This window comes from Rissa tridactyla, chromosome 2 (assembly GCF_028500815.1).
Source record: "Rissa tridactyla isolate bRisTri1 chromosome 2, bRisTri1.patW.cur.20221130, whole genome shotgun sequence".
In the NCBI taxonomy this organism is placed as follows: domain Eukaryota; kingdom Metazoa; phylum Chordata; class Aves; order Charadriiformes; family Laridae; genus Rissa; species Rissa tridactyla.
The window spans coordinates 144369948-144390528 of record NC_071467.1 but is presented as its reverse complement, the minus strand read 5'-3'; the positions used below and the strand labels follow the sequence as shown (position 1 = coordinate 144390528).

The following is a 20581-nucleotide window of genomic DNA, read 5'->3' as shown; positions in this document are numbered from 1 at the left end:
GAGCTCTTCAGTGCAGCCAGATCCCCCAGCGACAGTGGTAGAGGGGGAAATCTCTGGGCTGAGCCATAGCTCTCCATCACACATCACCCAGGTATACAGGCAGGTGGCAGAGACCCCTTCGGCGTGCACAAGGGCAGTACTGGCAGGTGTCTCTGTTAGCAGAGACCTCATTAACCATGGCAAGTGGGGCTGGGTCGGCTTCAGGTGTCTTTCCTACTGCAAGTGGTGTTTCCCCGTGTGGTGAAGCGTTTGCTCCAGGAGGTGAGGACTGCTCCAAGCCCTGGTCTCACTGGATTGTGGGTGGGTTGTGCTTCCCCGACTCGTGTGGGGCTGCAAGCACACTCCACAAGCCTCCCTGCCACACACCGTTTTAGCACAGAAACCTACCGGTCTGGCCACGGAAACGTCCTTGCAGACCCCTGAGCTCCTCCCCACCTGCAAAGCAGTAGGGCCACTTACCCCCGGGCCAGGAGCCCCCCAGGGCTCGTAGATGGGCTCAGGCTCACTGCGGATGCCGCCGGGGCTACAAGCACAGCCCGCGGGGCACATCAGCTGGCGAGGGGCCCTACCGTGGTAGGGCACACACCGGGACAGCCCTCCGCACCGCCCCGGCTGCGCTTCCCCCCGCCCCATGACCGTTTACTCACACCTCCCTCCGGGGCCCGCCCAGGCCGTGCGAGGCCTCTCTCTGCTCCCGCCCCCGAAGCCCCGCAAAGACACGGCCGCCGCCGCCCCGCCCGGCTTCCGGGGCTCGCCTAGAAGTGGGGCAGAGGTGAAGGCAGGCAGCGAGCCGGCTGAGGCGGCGGCGGGCCCGTCCCGACCAGGGTAAGCGGCGCCCCGCGCCCGCCTCTTTCCTCGGCCGGGTTGTGGGCGGCGGCGGGGCAGAGGGTCGTGCGGACGGCTCAGCTCGGCTGTCTCCTCACTCCCCAGCCCCGTTCACCCACGCCTCTCCGGGGCAGTGCCCCGCTGCGGGCCTGGAGCTGCCGTAAGCGCTGCCGTGGTGCCCCCCCCCTGCTGGGCCCCGGGCCGCTGTTCTGCCGGGCGGGGAGCGCTGGGGTAGACGGGCACGGCCGGGGCTCGGGCGGGGAGCGCTGGGGTAGAGGGGCTCGGGCGGGGAGCGCTGGGGTAGGGGGGCACGGCCGGGGCTCGGTCAGGGGCGGCTCCTCTTCGGCGTTCCTGCGGCTCCGGGGGCCCGGTCGAGGGGCTGCGTGATGGCGGCCGCCAGCCGAGCCGGGCCGGGCGGGGGCCGCCGGGAGTTGTGTGTGTGATTTTTTCCCCCCCCCCTCCTTTCCCAATTCTCCGGTGTCAGTTTGGGGGGTGTCCCCGGGCTGTGCCTCGGGACAGAAAATCAGCAGGCCTCGGGCCTGTTAGTGTGGGTATGTGCGGGGACAGCACCAGCAGCCGCCTGGTCCTGGCTTCCCCCTGTTGTGCGTGTGCCTCCTGCGGCTGCAGGCCGGAGAGAAACCCTCGGTCCCGGCTTTGTCAGCGGGCGCTTCCACCATAGGTGTCTTCCACCGAGTAGATGGCTGGGGAGGAAAAGAAAAGAGTGTGGGGAGATACAGCACCTCACTCAAACTTCTCCCTCGTTAACGGGTTGTCGATGTTGTGCTGCAGATCTGCATCATGGAAAAGCAAGTGCTTGAATCCTCTGAGGAGCGAACGTTTCAGTACCAGGATTCTCTGCCTTCCCTGCCCGTGCCTCCCCTTGAGGAATCTTTAAGTAAATACCTTGATGCAGGTAATGGCTTAATATTGTAATAGTAGCGTGGTGTGTGCTGTTGTAACCAGGCTAGTCAGAAGATGTTTGCAGAGTGATTGTAGAGAGGTTGTATCATCTGATACAATTGGGTTGGGGGATTGAGACAAGTTTAGAGTGTGAAAGGCCTTTTTCAGGTTCGAAGTGGGAGACTAAGTGCCCAGAGCAACCTGAGTAAAACTTCTCATTTTATCGGTGTTTACCTTTCTTCAGCATGGAAGGGAATTGGACATGTAGGAAGGTTAACTCTTTGCTTTGAGGTTTTTTACTCCTAAGGTTTTGGTTTTTGTTTTTCAGCTATGTCAGCTGGTCTGATGAAAGATATTTCTCTATCTACAAACTTTGTTTTGCATAATGCCTACTTTGTTAGTTTATGACTGTGTTTGCTCGGCATCTTTGTTTAAAAAAAAGGTTAATTCAAACTTTTTCATACTTAAATGTTCGTCTTTCTCACTAATACTGTTAACTATACAGTAGTAGGAAGAGGCAATAGTGGGCATTTTTGGACAATTTTTGTCCTGAAATGGTGCTCTCAAAGAAGATCCCATACGAGAAAAGTTTTGAAAACAAAATCAGTGTACAGGTGTCTAGCTTTGTTTATAAAGCAGAGATGACTGATTAGTTCTTTATTATCATATCAGGCTTTGATACATAAGGGATGACAAAGATACATTACCTAGTATCTTGAGGCTACTTTCCTATGTTTCTTTAATAATTTTCAGAACTCGGAGACATTGAGCTTTTTTTGTGGAACATCTGCTTTGTGTCTCGCCATCTTACCTGTAATACAGGAATGCTAACAGAGTAAGACCTAGAGTTCTGTCCTTCACAGAACCATATTACACAAAAACCTCCCTTTCCCAAAATAGAAATCCTGAAGTTCACTCTGAGTTCCCTTTTATTCTGAGTATAGTGGAAATGGCCCAGTAGATGGCAATAGGTTTTCTTTATTGTTCCTTACATCACCACGTTTTGATACAGAACGCTGAAATGGTGGTTTTAAGGAAAAAATGCCCTGTGTGTACGTGTGTCAAAAAAATGTTTTCTTTTTGTTGTAATGCAGAATGTGCTGCAATAGTAATGCATGTGCAATAACAGAATTGCCCTTTGGAACCTAGTTTTGTACACCCGGCTGGATTTCCAAGCTAATAAATAACTCTGTCACGGAGTGATAAAATCTAACAGTGAATTTCTTTGCTCTTGTTTTCTGATTCTGATCTGTGTTTTCATAAATACCTTATCACATGTCCCCTTTTTTCATGCTAAAGTTACTTCCTACGTACTGTTCCTTGTACATAAGTCATTCTATAACTTTGATGGTCATTGTTGGTCGTCTTTAGTCTCACTGGAGGTTGGAGGAAAGTTAGTCCAGTATTTTTTTGTTCTGCCAGTGTCTTCCCTTGTTCAAATCACTTAAAGGCAGAACGTGCAGTGCACAACTCCAGACGCTAGCTCGGTGATTCTCATTGCTTAAGTTCTTCATTTGTTTAGACTGTGAATGTGAGTGAAGGAAGGGAGGTGCTTCTGAAGAACAGTTCAGACGCTCCAGATGACCCTTCATAGATGCTGTGAATCATTCCTTGGAAACTCCTGTCTTTTTTTGGTTGGAGGGGGACCCCAGGCACTTAGCATTAGTTACTGCACCTGTTAATGAAGCACTTGTCTGTTTAAAGCTGGGCAGAGTATGTCTCAGAAGGTGCCTTGTTTTGGACTTCATAGTAGCTGCCTCTGCTTTGGATTCAGGATGACTAACCTTGTTTTAAAGGTAGGCCTTGAGCAGAGAAGGTCGTTGTAGCCATGTTATTTATTTAGCCTTTCAGCTCACCCCAGAGGTTGAGACTCGGAAGCTTGGACTCAGCCTGGGAATGTGAAAACCCGAAGTTCCAGCTTTCCAGAGGGTTCCTTAACTATGCAACTGAAGATGTCTTTCATGGGTGGAGCTGATCTACGCAGAAAGAAAGACAAGTTCTGTGGGCCTGGAGAAAGCGGCAAGAGAGAAGATTCACTGCTCTAGTGAGAAAGGGGATGAGTTCTGCTCCTTCCTCATAGTGCTGCTTCTACATCTGATCAAATAGTTTTTAAATGGAAAGAGGCCCTGTCATCAGGGCCTGTGCAGGTTGGGAAGGGTTCATCTAGAACAGAGCTCCCCTCAAGGCTGATCCAACTACAGCAGGTTGCTCAGGGTTGCTTAGCTGGGTTTTGTATGTCTGCAAGGATGGAGATTCCACAGCCTCTCTGGGTGACCTGTTCTGGTGTTTGGTCACCCTCATGGTTGTGGGAGGGGGAACTAAAAAACAAACTATCAATAACAAAAAAAAAAAAAAACCCACCCAAAAAACAACTCACGTTTTCCTTGCCAGAAATTTTCTGTGTTCCAACTTGAGTCCATTTTCTCTTGTACTATTCTTGTGCATCTCTGAGAGGAGCTGTGCTTTACCTTCACTATGCCTTTCCATGCAGTTATTACAGAGTGCAGCAAGGTATTCTCTTCTTAGCTGAACAAACTCAATTCTCAGCCTTGTCTCGTCATCATGTGCTCCAGTCCCCTAGCAATCTTGGTCACCCCTCAAATAGGGACCAGAAGCTGGTAATTTTGCTTATTTTCTTTCTTGTGTATATGCACATAATGCTCTGTAACGACTTTGTAACCTGAGTAACAGAGGGTAATCGCTGTCTTTTACAATATCGTGTGGTAATAAGGTCACTCTCTGTGAAACCTGAGTGTTGGACTACTGTCGGTCTGAGGAGACTTTCAACTCCAGCTTTCCTGGGTGAATACTGTAGACTGATAAATAGTATAGGTGGATGGCTCTGTCTCTTATTCTTTCTTTCTTTCATCTGTGTTTACAACTGATGGTGGTGCGATTCAAGCTGTGTCTAGATATTGTTTATGTTGACTTTACCAAGGCTTTTGTCACATCAAAAGTGCTTTTTTTTTTTTTTTGTAAATAAACTTCCTTATAGACAAACTGATGAAGCGTGGACTAGGTAGTGGACAGTCAGGTGGACTGAAAACTGTCTCGGCTGCAGGGCTCAAAGGTTTATGGTCAGCAGCACGAATTCCAGATGTAGGCCATTCTCTGATGGTGTACCCCAGGCATCCAGTGTTGTTGAACATCTTCATTAATGACCTGGATGATGGGACAGAGTGCAGTCTGAGTTTGAAAACAATACAAAGCTGGAAGGAGTGGCTGATGTTCCAGATGGTTGTACTATTACCAGAGGGAGCTTGACAGGCTGGAGGAACAGGCTGACAGGAGCCTCATGAAGTTCATCAAGAAAAAAGAAGTGCTAAGTCATGCAGCCAGGGAGGAATAACCCACCACACCAGCACAAGCTGGGGACAACTGGCTGAAAAGCAGCTTTGCAGAAAAGCTGTTGGGGTCCTGGTGGACATGAGGTTGAACGTGAGCCAGCAAGGTGCCTTTAAAGCAAGGCAGGCCAGCAGCCTTCAGGGCTCCATTAGAAAGAGCGTTGCCAGCAGGTAGAGACAGGTGATCCTTCCCCTCTGTTCAGCACTGGGTGGCCACATCTGAAGTGCTGTGTCCATTTCCGGGCTCCCCAGTACAAGCAAGATCTGGACATACTGGCATGAGCCCAGCGAAGGCCCATGGGGGCGAATAAGGGCATGGATTATCTGACATGCGAGAGGAGACTGAGAGAGCTGGGACTGTTCAGCCTGGGGAAGAAAAGGCTCTAGGGGGGGTCTTTGCAATGCGTGTAAATAATTGATGGAGAGGAATCCAGAAACGTTTTAAAATATAAAAATTGGGTAGTAGTAACTGCCATCAGTTTCATTCAAAGGTATGTTTAATGTGGGGACAGTGAATGAGAATTGATGGGCAAGGTGCTTGTAGGCCAATTCTGAAAATAAAGGCAAGTAGCTTATGGTTGGTGCAGACATGGTAGGGTGGCAGACAAGTACCGCTCAATGCATTAATTTACAAATGAAGTTCCTGTGAAATTAATTATTCAGTGAATTGTGTGGCAGCTGATGGAGTTACAGAACTCCATAGTATTCCAGCTACAGAGTTTTAAATATATTGGATTTAGTTGTCTGTTAGGTATTTCACGTTTTCAGCAATTGCTTTCATCTGCCAATGTCTGTATTTATTTAAAAGTATGTATTTATGTTTTATTAGAACACACTGTCATTTATTTACAGATATTTAAAAGGTGTTTTCCCTTCAAATATTTGTTTTAGAAAAACAGATTTTGAGTATTTTCATCCACTCACTTGCCTATAAATATAAGTCTTGGAATAAATCTCAGTATGCAGTTGTTTTTAAAATAAAAACATTTCCTTTTTACAGTGAAGCCATTTCTAAATCAAGAAGAGTATCAAAGAACTGAAGATATAGTTAAAAAATTTGAAAATGGGATTGGGAAAGAGTTGCATCAGAAATTACTGGAAAGAGCTAAGACGAGAAGGAACTGGGTATGTTTTTAGACATGTAAGAAATCGTAATTCAACTTATGGAAAGTTGGTTGCTCAGAATATAATTTAGAGAATCATTTAGGGTTGGTTTTTTTTACTATCTTAGGATCTCTTTTTATATCTGCCGCTTGGCCTATGGATGTGATCACATTCACTTATATATGTGTGATTTGTTTTTTTCAAAGTTGGGTGGCTAAGAGAGTTCACTAACTGAAATGTTACCAACCAGCTTTTGAATGCTTTTTCTGTCAGTCTTCTATCACCTCCGTCTCCTCTCTCCCCACCCCGACCGCGTAACCCACCCCCCCCCACCCCCCCCCAAAAAAAATAGATAAAATGGAATTTAGAACTTGGTCTCTATCTCTTTTTCTTCCTGAAGAAAGCTATGAGGTAGCATTTTACAGTTGCCTTTCAATGGAGAAAGGGATACAAGGGAGGTTGTTACCAAGTGGAATTCATGAGAACTTTGCAAATCTTAACAGGACACAGATCCTTTCTCACAAATCTCCTTTCCTTCCATTCTTCATGGATTAATCTGATATTTGCAGCAGCCACAGGTGACATATGCAAGAGTTTAAGATGATGAATATTGGGGAAGAAATCTTCATCATAATTTACAGTTTAATAGTCTTAAGCAGTACTCAGTTTTATTTCAAGCTTGAAAATAGAAGAGCTAGATGTGTCATTATCCTCAGCAGTTAGTTTTGAATCACTGTCCTGCCTTCTGTTATATAGGAACTACTACTCAAAATATTTAAAAAAAAGAAAAAGCTAAAAAAGCAGGCGGTTGAACAATCAGGTGATTCTTAAAGAATTAATGACTGAAACTGAATTCTGACGCTAAACACTTTTCACTTTCAGCTGGAGGACTGGTGGCTGAATGTGGCTTATCTTGATCTTCGCATAGCAACGCAAATACACTGCAATATGGGAGGCCCTGGTCCCTTTATTGAACACTGCTGGCCAGCAAAAGAGGGGACTCAGATAGAAAGAGCATCTATAAATTTATGGCACACCCTGAAATTCTGGGATCTATTACGAGCGTAAGACTTCAAGAAAAAATAGTTGATTCTAAATATTAATGATCTATGTGTACTTTAGTCACAAAGATATACTTATGTTCATTGGTATGCATTCTTTGCAGTAAAAGATGTGTTTGTTTTACCTTGATCTACTTGCATAATTATCATCTCTCTTGTTTAATTTTGGTGTATTGGTTTACTACAGAGAGAAGGTGGCTATAGAGAGATCTAGGGATGATGTTCTGGACATGAACCAATTTCGAATGCTCTTCTGCACTTGCAAAATTCCTGGAGTTACCAGAGACTCGATCAGCAGTTATTTTAAAACCGGTAAACAAACGTAAATTGTGGGTTAACAAAAGCACATGACTTTGTACTAATGGAGGGTCGTTTTAACCATAAAATACTTGCTTCCTCAAGTGCTAGATCAGATGCTGGTTGTTGAGTGCTTATATAACGAGGCAAAGAAGATTTCTAATCTACAGATGCCCTTTTTGCTCCAATATTTAGTCCTTTCTAAATAAGATTGAAAGAAAGCTCTGCTTTAAATTGTATGTTACCAGTCTGATGCCTAGAAGTGTGCCAGTGTTAAGAATTGAAGAAAAAAAAAAAAGACAAAATCCATGTGTTATACATGGAATCCATCCGCATTTGTTACAGGGACAGAATTTCAGCATCATTACTAATTGCTTCTTTTTCCATGGAATGTGTTTCTCGAGTCTGCTCCCATACATTCGGTTGAGATAATTCATACTTATTTTCTATCATTGTGGTGTTTCTTGGCTTGGTCAGCTTTTTGTATATTCAGTCTTGAAATTACTCCATAGTGCTTCTTGAAGCCATTCTCTTAAACTCCCAACAGTTTTCTAAGGTACAGGATAAAGAGCTAGGGTAGAAGTATAATGTTCTTACTCATCCTCCACTAACAAATACTGTAGTATTAGTAATCAGCTAACTGAAATCATAACACCTCTCCCACACACATTCTGATGCATGCAGAGTTGTTCAGCAGTGTCACTCTAGATAGTCTAGATGTGAATTCCTGTAAGACTTGGGAATTCAAGAAAAAGGAGGTATTGTCTTGCTCTGTAGAAAATATATAGGGAAATCTCCATACCACAGGATATGACGAGAAAATGCGAAGTTGAAGGCAAGTTTCAAGGGTTTGATTTTAACATGACAGTTGAAGAGTCAGTTTAAATACCAAAATGTAGAAGAAACATTCAAATGGTGGAAATTCAGTGTTCTGTTTTGATCATTCTTAATAAACAAAGCTATTATCCTGTGGAGATGCAATTTATGTCACTCATGTCTCTTTTCTGCCCTGAAATATTGTAAGAACTTTAATAATCTTGTTTATATCATTTTTAATGTCATACACAGCAGGTGATATCCACTTCCATGTAGCTTGTCTACCTCCAGATGAAATATTTAGTTCAGTTAGTTGTCTTGGCTCTCTGTGATTCATGGAGCAATATGAATACCTCTAGAGAAGCATTTGGGCTGCCAAAATATGCAGGTATCTAAGGTAGGTAGAAGGAACTCCCATCTGGAGAGGGATCTGTTTTTCTCCTTTGGCTGGAGAGGGAACTGATGTGGTCTGAACACTTGGAAGTAGTATTCAGATTGCAGAGTAGGGCACCTAAAATTTGACAGGTAATGTCAGCTTGGAATCAAAGACCACAGTAAAAGCTAAGAGCCTGATCAGTGGAACCTGGAGAGCTATTTGTTTCAGCCTGCAGTAGACACCTTAACGAGAACAGGTGAAAAGCTTATTAGATGTCATTAAGTGTATTGGGTAGATCTCTGCCAACTGTAGTGAGATCTCAGATGCTTAATGCTGGGTATGTTAACTTCCAAACTTAATTCTAGCCCTTGCTTTAGACAGCTAAGGTTAGGAGGATGCTGTCTATAGTAATTGAATTTGATGTCATCCCTTCTGATTTTTCTTATGTTAGAAATTAATTTTGTGATCTATGAAGGTGAGGTTTATGTAAAATGACAAATTCCTCACTCTAGAATGTCTTTAATCAGGTATACGTTGAATTGTATTATCTAATTTAGAAAATAGGACCATAAAGATAGGTGTAAAAGGCTTATACTTAAAATTAAGGCTTGTGTGGATACCCACTCAGTTAAATACTTGTGGGTAAAGTAGTATACATTTCTTCCAGTACTGGACTGGAAGAGATTTAGCACAGTGGCCACATTTCTTGGGGTTTTAACATCTGTTTATTTGTCAGAATCTTTTCCGACTTTATTTACTCTTCTTTCCAGATAGATGGATTCAATAAGGCAATGCTATGCAAGTGTACCTGGCCTAGTGTGGCCCAGTACCATCCATGTTTTGGTATAGTGGCCAAAGTGGTGTGTCAGTGCTCCCTTTTTACAGATTTGCAGATTACAGATCAGGTCTGATTGACGTGGTAGTGGAGCTAGGATCTTGAGTGCATAACTGAAACTGGTCACGTAAACGCTCTGACAGCTGAAGGGCTCAATCATTTGCAAAGTGTCTTAGCAGCAGACGTGCTGTGTTATATTCATCCCTTTAAAAAAAAAAAAACCAACAAAAAAAAAGCCACACAAACCAAACAAGCAAGAGCAAAAGTTGGTAGATCAGCTTTCAGCAAGCAACACTCCTTTTGGCAGAGGGTGTTTGTGCCTACAAGATACACAAATAAATAACATTTGCTACTCCGTAATGACAATGACTTGAAGTAGTTAATAACAGTGAAAGTTACGTACCTCTCTGTTTTCTCTGACAGTTTTAAAAATGTCTTCAAATTTGCAACAAGATCATGCAATTGGATTTCAAAAGTTACTGTTTTTTCTTTTTTCCTGTTTTTAACTGTATAAAGTCTGCCTCATTTGGAACCAAAAAATAGGTCTGCAGGACTTCCTGAGTGTTTTTTCTGTATCTGTTACTTTATCCCCATGGTTGGATTTTTCATGTTTTGTTTTTTGTTTCATTTCAGAGACCGAAGGTGAATGCCCATCTCACCTAATAGTCCTGTGTCGAGGTCGAGTGTTTGCGTTTGATACTATACATGAAGGCAATATGGTGACTCCTCCAGAGATTTTCAGGTTTTTGTACTGCCTTGTTTCAAATGAGCTGTCCTATTTAAGCTACACACCAGAGTCTCTGTCCCCTTTACCCCAAAGAATTAGGTGTTAGAGAGGCTACAGCTTCTCCTCTAGCTGAGGGTTCAGATTAAATTCTTGTTTAGTGGATGACATCTTCTTGCCATGAAGCATGATGATCACGTACTGTTGTAATACACCTATAGAACGTAACACGAAAGGGTTGAATGAAGATGTTTCAGTAGGAAATGCCTTAGGCAAGACAAAATGTAGTTAGAGAAGCTCAAAAATCACTTTTTCTTGACAATCTGATACTTTCATACTGATGATACTTCAACACGTGTACTTCTTATTTCTGTAGTTGTACCTATTAGATCAAGCAAGTAACAAAGAAATGAATGCCTGGAATACAGACAAAAAACCCTAAAGCTTCCTCTTGTCTATAGAAAGGGCAGGTTGGGTCTGGTTTGGTGATGGTTTGGGGTTGGTTTTTTTTGTTTGTATGTTTGTTTGGTTTTGGTTTGGTTTTTTTTTTTTTGTAACTTCCTCATGGGTTTCTTACGCTTTTGATAACTGTGTAACTAAAGATCAGTAGTGCAGTTTAATGGGCAAGAGTGCTGGAACAAAGGACGAGCCAGATTAAATGCCTGTAATTTGTGGAGTTTCTTTAACATGTAGAACAGCATGTGAAAAACTGAACTCGCAAACTAAAAATTAGCTCTCTGTTAATGAAGGGAAAAGGAAAGGGGAAATGCAAGGAGAAGACAGGAAGAGAAGTATTCTTGTGTAGTTCAGCCTCTACGTTTAGGATGTACTGTAGCTACTGTTCTGCTTTAAATTTCATGGTTTATCTTGAGTGGAAGTTTTGCCCTTGTATCTCATTAGTTGCTATAAAAGCTGCAGTATTGTAGATGTCTGCTGCGTGGGGAAGTTTGATCTGCACTGCCGAAGTCTTAAATCTATTTGTAAATTAAGTGTATAATAACACTTTGGGATCATAGTTGTTTACATGTCAGTTTGTACATGCAGCCGCATTCTGAATTGACCATTAGTGACAGAAAACAGAGCAGGTCTTCAGTTGCCCTTAGAGTCTGAGGGAGCTGATTCGTGCTTCCTGAATATTCACATTAGCTTGTGAATGGGGAACCAGAATTTCAGCTTGGCAAAAGAGAGAGAGATAAAAAGGGTGACTTTTACCTTCTCTCTGTATGTTCTTTGTTAACCTCAGTTTTTGAAATCTTCTTAAAGGCAACTTACTTATATACAGAAAAGATGCCATAGTGAACCAGATGGACCAGGACTGGCAGCCTTAACAAGCAACGAAAGGACAAAATGGGCCGAGGTGGGAATACTTCAACAGCTGATTCCTGAGAAAAGCATTGTGATCACTGGAAATACATCATTTCACTTAGCTTTGTCTTTTCATGCTTTCTAGTTACGTGAATACTTGATTGATCTCGATCCAAAGAACTTAACTCTCCTGGAAAAAATTCAGAGAAGTTTGTTTGTGGTCTGCCTTGATGATTCGAGTCCCCATGCGACTCCTGAGGACTACACTGAGGTAGCTAAGGATTTCTGATGATTCATATCTGGTCGTCTTCGTATAAAAATTTCTGCTGCGTATATGCAGGAGTAGCACCTTCTTGCTCTTTCAGAACAGAGCAGATAAATATGCAGATATTGCTTCTTCTTGATCCATAGGAATACTTAAATATTTGAATTGTTAGAACATTGGAAATGGGAATTGCTGAAATCTACCTTCCTAATATTTTGGCGCTTTCCTTTAGGGTCCTCAAAAATACAGTAATGAACTTATCACTCTTTAAATTAAAAACTTAGGCTTATAATCATGTTTCATCTTCAACTGGATGAAAACATCTTATCTCTTGGGGAGGTCTCACCATCTTAATGTAGGCTTGATTTAGCTGGCAGAGGTTGGCAGTGTGCTCGCTGTTTTTTTTAAAACCCACAGTGTGTAAATTTTGCTTTAGGTTACAAGGCTGGGGCTAACAGGTGATCCGACTGTACGCTGGGGAGATAAATCCTACAATAGCATATTCTTTTCCAATGGAACCTGTAGCGCGTTCTGTGATGTAAGTTGAAAATTTTTTCCCCCTTATAAACATTTCAAGTATTTATTTACTAAGTTTTCCCTTTTAGGGTATTATTTTAAGTGTTTAATGCGTCCCTCTTTAGTGTAGCCTTGTTTACCAGGCACCTTGTCTGGCAAGCTTCCAAAAGCAGTCTGCTTTCACAGTGTTTGATATTACACCATACTTGAATTAGGAACACGAAATCTGAAATCATAATCTTACTTCTAGAAGTATTTAAAGAGGGAGTTCCAAAGACAAAAAATACATTGCACAAGAAGGCTTAAAACTAACTTTTTATATTACGTAGCTATTTGAACAGCTGTGGTTTTTTTAAACTCAGATTTTTTTTTTTTTAAACTTGTTATTGAATGGCCAGAAGGGCCTACATCTTGCCTGAAATCTGCTTTTCCACAGCAGTGGTATATTGTGCCTCCCTATCTGGCTTCAGAGCATTCAAAACAGTGGGTGGACTTCTGTGTATTATAGAACTAGAAAAACAAGTCCAACACTGTGCAGTAAAGCTGTTGGTCTGCAGGAAAAAGAGTGGAGTATGGAAAAAGCAATTTGATCCTCTTGCAGTTATGCAAATAATGTGATATCTTGTCTTATGATTCTAGCATTCTCCTTTTGATGCCATGGCTTTAATTAGCATGTTAGCTTATGCCGAAAAGAAGATTCTTGAAAATGAAGGAAAGTGGAAGGTATCTATACTTTAAATTTTCAAATTTATTAGTTAGTGTCTTTTCTTATGGATAACGTTCTCTGTTTTTTCTCTTTCTTTCTGTCTGCATCCTCCCAGGGATCAGATAAAGTGAGGGATATTCCTTGGCCAGAGGAACTTGTATTCACAGTGGATCAAAAAATTATAAGTGAAATTGGACGTACTAAAGAACTGTATTACGAAAAGGTGGAATTTCTTTCTGCTTCTCTTAGTTGTCACTCCCCACCCACCCCACCCCCAGCCCATTCTATTTGCGTGTTTTTAGCAGGCCTTTCTCCATGCTGGAGAACAGGGATGTGTGTTATTGATGAATTGGTGTATCGAGGGACTCAACACCATGGTTTAATTTGTTACATTGTTGGTTTATGTTGAATGTGTTTTATTTGAAGTGAACCAAGTTGTGATATTTGAAGTTTCTTGATGACGTGTTTTGTTTTTTTTCCTTCTGTGGTTTGACAGGTATCTGACTTGCAGCTAGTGAATTATGCCTTCACATCCTTTGGCAAAGCATTGATTAGAAAGAAGAAACTTCATCCTGATACATTTGTGCAGCTTGCCCTTCAGCTGGGTTATTACAAATGCCATGGACGGTAAGAAAATCTCATTACCCAGTTTAGGAATTAAAAACTAGTTTCTTGAGTAAAGTCGTGGATCAGGAAATATAATGCACAAGACAATCCATGAAAACATGAATTTGGGCTGTACAAAGTAAATATTCGAGCAAACACTGAATGCGTGATTCTTTAATGTCAAATAGTTGCTCATATGGAGAAGAAAGTTTTATCTGTAGCAAGCAACAGCCATCAGTAAAATAGTTAAGTCTTCCAAGCCTGTAAAAAGCCTCACAAACCTCAGTGTCTCACTTCCTTTAGCAACATTAGATGTGAAGGTTTGGACAGAATAATAGAGATATAGATGGTGACCCTCCAAATGTCTGACTTGGCGTTTTTGGTTGTGTAACTTTATTTTGTATTATTGGTAAAAGGCAGCATCCTTCCTGGTATTGGTCTTCTCAAACTTCTGTTTGCTAACTAGCACTGATCATGGCTTGTTTAAGTCATTACTGAGCTGGCGAGTATTGCTTACTTCAGAAAAACGAGGGTTTCATCATATAAGCATGATGCTTAGTCACTGGAGATGCCTGTCTTGTCATAAGAAAGGTTGGTAGATCTCAGTTTGCTGAACACTGGAATACATTAATTGTCTGATTAAAATAGCCTGTTAAGTCTGTTCTAAACACATGAGTATGTTTCATGTAAATTGTGTGTTAAATGGTAGGCTGTTGTAGGGCTGGGGATGCTCCAGGTAAAAGCTGGATGGGTTAGTATGCAATAGAGAAGGGTTTGAGCCTTTTCTTTATAAATGCAGCGGGACGCGCTGCTTGTTTCAAGTGCGTCTCTTAATTTTTGAGGTTTTGGATGGTGTAGATAGTTTCTTTAATGGAAATATATAGTGAAACTGAAGCTTGCATATTTTCAGCTTAATTAGATAGATCTGTAGTCTGCAGAAAATAGCCATGACACCCCAGTCTTTTCAAGGTATGATTATAGTACTAGTACTTTTTCAGTCATCTGTCTCATAAAAGCTTGTGGAGTTCCTTTGTGGCTCTTTTTCAGACACAAAATTTCAAGAAAATTAGTGACTTACTGAACTAGATGTATGAGATACTTGGCAGGACTCGTTTTGTTTTGTTTTTTCCTTGGGGTAGCATATAGTTTTATGAAGTTAATGAGATACTCTTCCATAATTTTTCTTAGCCCAGGCTGCTGTTACGAAACTGCCATGACGAGGCGTTTCTATCATGGCCGCACAGAGACCGTAAGATCGTGTACTATGGAAGCAGTGGAGTGGTGCAAGTCCATGCTGGATCCTTCTAGCAGTGTAAATACTGAAATCCTGCTTTAATCATAATGTATTTAGAAGGCCTGTCACTTGAACCGCTTAAAACTCATTTTTCTATTGTGTCATTAATGGGAATTGGCCTGTTTCCAGTGAGACAAATTTCACATGTTGGGTTGCTTGAAGTCTGGCTCTGGTCATTGTGACTGAGGTGAGCTGTCATGTGTGGGCTTGTTTGGTTTTCTACCCTATTTACCTTTTGGTTTCAAGAATGTAAGTGTCTTGGGTTACATTCACGCTGATTTTTATTTGGTTTTTTTCACACCTCCAAAAATAACTGGGTTGGAACCAATGTATTCTGCTGTGGCGTGGTTCTGTTGTTGTTCTAATTTTTAAGTGAAATCAGGAAATGTTAATCGATTATCACTGAGTCTGAGAGCAAGATTGAAATCTGTTTGCGTCCTAGTGGCAGCAGGGACGTATTCCAGAGTTTGCCTCTGAATAGCTGAACTGGTGACCTTTTTCTTTTCCCAGCAGCTACCCTCTGGTGCTTGGCTGGCGGAGCATTTCATGCCTTTCTTGCCAAGCGTGAGCTGTACTAAAGCTCTCTTTGTCGTCTTCACTGTGCGTTTCTCAGAGCCTGAGACACGAAGCAAGGAGAAGGTTTCTGAGACAAAAGGCTCCATATCTTTAGGAAATTCAAAGGTTCTATATTATTAGTGCATCTGAGAAACGTACAGGAATATATATGGCTATCAGGAAGTATGTGTCACTGGCTTCTCTTGGCATGTGCTGCGGCTTTAAAACTCAATTTCCCGGCTGTTATTCAAGTCTGCTTTCCTATTGCAAATATGGATTCCTGCTATTTCTCTGCTCTTCAGTTATCTTCTAACCATTTAGCAGGCTTCTATAGGTAGTACACACAGAGATTCGTTACTTCTAACACTAACTGTAGCCTTCTTCTCTTTCTAATTTTAAATAGCATCTCCAACTATCTTCCTATTGCTATTTTTTTAGCTTGATTTTTATCCAAATTGAGTGGCTGCTGCCCTTGTTTCACATTCTCTGCTGCAGCCTCTTGTGTAATGAATAAAAAGGATAAAGGGTGCTTCTTAAGTAGTTATAACTAAAGAGATAGTAAGATCTAAGATCTTAGAAGCCAAGATGTTGGGTGTCTAGAGCTCTTTCTCTAGGCTTCCTTTACCAAAACGTGTATTTGTATTCTGTTCTCTCTGGTTTTAATATTTAAGTTTCAATGTAAAATTGAAAAAAAACGTACTGTCATGGAAGTAGTATTTCAATCAGCAGGAAAATTTGAGAATGCAGTTGTCACTGTGTATGTTTTAATAAGGGTCTCTTTTTATTTCACTTTCTGCTTTTGCTTCACAGACTTTTTTCTTTTTTTTTTTTTCTTTTTTTCACCCATGGAAAATGATAGAATAGAATACTTCAGCTGGAGGGATCTACAGTGATCATCTAGTCCAGCTGCCCGACCAATTCAGGGCATGGTGATCATGTAAATGCAACTGCACCTGCTAAAAGGCAGTGTGTTTCTAAATAAGTGGTACTGTGGGAAGTTTTTGGTTTTGATTACTCTGTTTCACAGTGCCTGCTTTCCGTTGTTTCCGCTTGTTTGAGAAAGAGCGTGAGGTTTAGAATATTGTTCAGTGCAAAAGTGATCGAAGTAACAGAACCCGAAATAAAGGAAACAAATGAGCAAGTTCTGCAGAAAAAGGAATTTGGATTTGGGAGAAACTTTGAGGAAGGTTCTAATGTACCTTTCAAGTTCCTCCACTTTCTTCTATCTAAAATTGCTAGAGACTGTGAAAGGGAAAAACTTGTTGATCTGGGGTTTCTGATGTGTTGCTCATCTGCATTGTTTTTTCATTTCTGTTGGTTTTTTTTAATCCTGTGTCCTCTACTTTACACAGACTTATGAACGACTACAGCTGATGCATAAGGCATTTGCAAAGCACAATAAAATGAGGAAAGACTGTGAGAATGGCAAAGGTACTCTGAAATCAAAAGTTTTCTTGTTTAGCTTTTTCCTGTAGGTAAAAAGGGAATGTTGCTGTTTGCTAATACATTTTCTCTGTCTCCTTGTTTTCAACCTGAGTAAAAACTACCCCTTAACATCTTATACTTAAATTTTGGGGAGAGGAACTAAAACCTAGTTCTTGCACCCTTCCTTGTGCCCCGAAGACACGTGCACTTTGAATATTAATTCACTTTTTCTGCCCAGCTAAACATTATTTCAGAATACCTTCTGATCAAATACATGCTTGTCTGGAAAGTGGGAAATGCAGTCTTTTAAGGCAGAAAAGAGATTTGGGTGAAATTCTCACCCACCTGTGTTAGCATGGTAAACTATTCTGTGAATGAGAGAGAGTAGCTGGGAAATAATCACCTGATGAACCTTTGTAAGTCACCAAGTAGGATGGAGAGAGTATCTAGGCAGTTGTGGCCCTGAACCTTGTCTACCGAATGCCAAGTGGGCCAGTTTCACTCTGTGGAACTTATCCTCCTTGGCTGAAATGAAAGTTTTCTTGGCTTTTGTTTTCCACAGGAATTGTGCTGGGTTTCTATTACTTAGTTCTTTTGCATTTGGACTCACTGTCGCAAGATGAAAGCGATGAAGGACTCTTAGATCAAATATTTGGGAAATGCTTTTGTATGCTACAATATGAATCTTGGTTTTTAGTAGACTGTTATTTATCTGTCCTTCGGCTGCTATTAGAGCTTCAAGCTATCCAGACCAGAAGAAGCAGAAAAACAGGAAATGCTGCTGTTAATGATGCAGTATTTGCATTTATTTGACAGGATTTGATCGTCATCTTCTGGGTCTCCTACTCATAGCACAGGAGCAAGGACTGCCAGTGCCAGAACTTTATGTGGATAATGCCTTCACAGCTAGGTATTTCGTATTCTTGTCCTGTGGGGAGATTGTATCCCTTGATACCGAGGACTTTGTTACATTGGCCTTATGCATGCTGATTTCTTGATCTCTAGGATAAAATCACTTTTGTGAAACTCACTGGGTTAGTTTTGTGTTGTTTTACAGTGGAGGAGGTGGGAATTTTGTTCTTTCAACTAGTCTGACTGGCTACACCAGACTTAGTGGATCTGCACTCCCTATGGTACAACATGGCTATGGCTTTTTTTATTCAATCAGAGATGACAGGTAAGGATATAATTTCATTTTGGGCATGGCTCTGTCTCTGTCACGAAGGGGGAAAGGTGGTTAACAACTAGAATGCAGAAAGGAAAAGACAGAAGAAACATGGCTGAACGTGACAGAAAAGGTTAAGTAGTGAGGTACATGAGAATAGAGGCATTGGCATTCTGGGAAAGCGTGTGTGGAAGAAGGACGAACAGTGGAGGTGAAATGGGCACCACGATACTGGCAATAAGCAGAAAGAAAAGAGTGGGGAAGGAGGAATAAAAGAGGGTAACTTACTTTAAAATAAGCTTTTGTTTTAGAGATCATTAAATGTAGCTTGGAAAGATGTTTTTTAAAAAGTAGCGATTGACTGAGACTGGATAGGGTACAGGAGCACACACCATCCATCATTTTTTGGCAGTGACATGCACATCTCTTGACTCGAGCCAGACCTCCTTGAGTAACGAGGAGAAGCTAAAACATTTGGCTTCATTCCTCATGAGATGGTAGGATTTGAAACTATCCAGTTTTGGCTTATTGGTCTTATGGACAAAAATTACTCCTTCTTTATCAAATTTAATCAACTACTTTGATTATAATGTGTTGAGATAACTTCCTGGTTTATGATTTAGGTGTAATTTGGATGACTTCTTTCTAAAGCTAAATATGGATTGTGTGCATGTTTGTTCCAATTTGAGAATACAAACCATTTATACTTCGATCTGTGTCTCTGTTAAGATAAATAGAACTAGGTAAAGATTTATTAGGTAAATAATAAAAAAAGTACTTTAAACTTTAATTGCAGAGAAGACATACAATTCACAGGATTTTCGAATACAAGTGAAAAGTTATGTCACTGTGCATGTAGAAATGGGTATTTAAATAAAATATCTAGTTTCAAGATGTGTTAATATTATTGCTTACTGGAGGCGCTAGGGATCTGAGTCCTTTTTGAACGTTGAGACAGCATGTGGCAACTTTTGCTTCAGAACTTATGTCAATAATTTCATATTTCAGGGCAATTTCTGTGACTTTTATCCTAGACCTTTACAATTAAGAGTGGTAACTTCATTGTTTTCTGTATTGATAGGATCCTTGTTGCCTGTTCTTCTTGGAAATCGTGTCCAGAGACGGACGCAGAAGTGCTGTGTAGAACTGTGTTCCAGTGTTTTCAGGACATGCTACAGTTAACAGTTGCAGCTCAGCTGTAGGGTTGATAATGACGTCAAAGCCGTTGGAAGTTCACAAGTTCTATGTAGTACTTATAAATGAAATGCTACTCAAGAGTACTCTTATCTTCAAGTTATGACATTTAGTGATCTATGTGAAGTCTGCCTGTTTCTATGGGATTTACTGTGGTAACGGTACCCATTTAAGAGTAATGTAGCCATTTGCAACAACAATGCAAGCAGTAGTACCTTATCTGTGTAGAACTATGCAATATTAAAATATGCCTCAACAATGCAAACGTACTTGAGAGATGGGGTGTTAGAAGTGGAGAATTTATGGGAAATTTGTATTTATGATCTTAGTGGTAATATGTAGAATACTTTGTAGTTTACTGATACTGTTTATGCCAGCGGAGCACTTAACTGCATACTTAAGAGTTACCACACTATCCTCTTAGGTGATTATGCTTCCTATCCATAGTGGTTTATGAAGTAGAAGGGCTGCCTCCATCAGGCTGTATGTTACTTTGTAAGTTATCTTTCACTTTTGGCATTGGGATTATACCAAATGAATGTTGTATCCGTGAATGGGGATGTTTCCACTGCGCTTGTTGTATGAGAGCACTACAATCTGAAGTATTTTCGTAAAGGAGCTCTCAAAAATAAAGACAGAAAGCAGTATATGAGTTCCAGATTCCTCAGAGTTTTCATCTTCTAGTGAACTGTGAATATCTGCTGCTTTACACCAATAATCACACTATAAAAGTAAGCACTGAATGCAGTTTGATACAATTCTCAGGATTTTAAGACTTAATTCTTCTGTTTGAGCAGCTTTGTATTTTCCTGTCATAGAAATAAAATTCTTCTAAAAATCAGCTTTGTATTGATTGATTTACGGGTGGACTGTTTAAGGTGTAGCAAGTAAAGTTTGTGGAAGAGAGATGATGTTGAGGGCAGATGAACTTGAAATAGAGATTCTAAAGTATCTTTATTCTTTGGAGTTTTGAGAGAGATAAGAACCCCCTTTCTTTCTCAGAGGTAAATGGCTTTCTGAAATATGTCAGTTAGTGAAGCACGTGTCCTTATCATGCTGTGAGACAGATCAGGATTTTGGATCAAGCTGTGCCTCATGATTTTTATTCTTTTTTTTTTTTAAATATAAATTCTGTCTGATAGTCACAACCTTTCACCCTTCAATTGGGTTAGTAAACCTGGTTGCAACACTGACAAGGACACTAATTTGAAACAGCCTGAAATCTGATGAAGGGTGTAATTTTGCATTTATTTGCATTTATTTTTCAC

The 20581-nt window shown here is 41.1% G+C and overlaps 1 protein-coding gene and 1 pseudogene across 1 annotated transcript; one reads left to right on the top strand and one right to left on the bottom strand.

Annotated features, from left to right (window-relative positions):
* The first annotated feature begins 666 nt into the window (after positions 1-666).
* On the top strand, positions 667-20154 carry CROT (carnitine O-octanoyltransferase). The gene is made up of 17 exons (XM_054192392.1): positions 667-825; positions 1615-1738; positions 6070-6194; positions 7056-7237; positions 7422-7546; positions 10192-10300; positions 11546-11639; positions 11733-11858; positions 12289-12390; positions 13008-13091; positions 13190-13297; positions 13571-13701; positions 14869-14992; positions 16882-16960; positions 17771-17864; positions 18012-18131; positions 19201-20154. Exons 2-17 carry the CDS (start codon positions 1624-1626, stop codon positions 19319-19321), a joined length of 1839 nt encoding a protein of 612 aa, XP_054048367.1. The 5' UTR covers positions 667-825; positions 1615-1623; the 3' UTR covers positions 19322-20154.
* LOC128905113 (ATP-dependent translocase ABCB1-like) overlaps positions 19839-20581 on the bottom strand; it is a 31612-nt pseudogene continuing 30869 nt past the window's right edge.

What these genes read in the sequence shown, in the direction of transcription:
- CROT (XM_054192392.1), top strand. Translation starts at nt 1,624, where the DNA reads ATGGAAAAGCAAGTGCTTGAATCCTCTGAGGAGCGAACGTTTCAGTAC. An exon ending in AAGTAAATACCTTGATGCAG is followed by an intron (nt 1,739 to 6,069) that starts GTAATGGCTTAA and finishes TCCTTTTTACAG; the next exon opens with TGAAGCCATTTCTAAATCAA. An exon ending in AAAGGACAAAATGGGCCGAG is followed by an intron (nt 11,640 to 11,732) that starts GTGGGAATACTT and finishes CATGCTTTCTAG; the next exon opens with TTACGTGAATACTTGATTGA.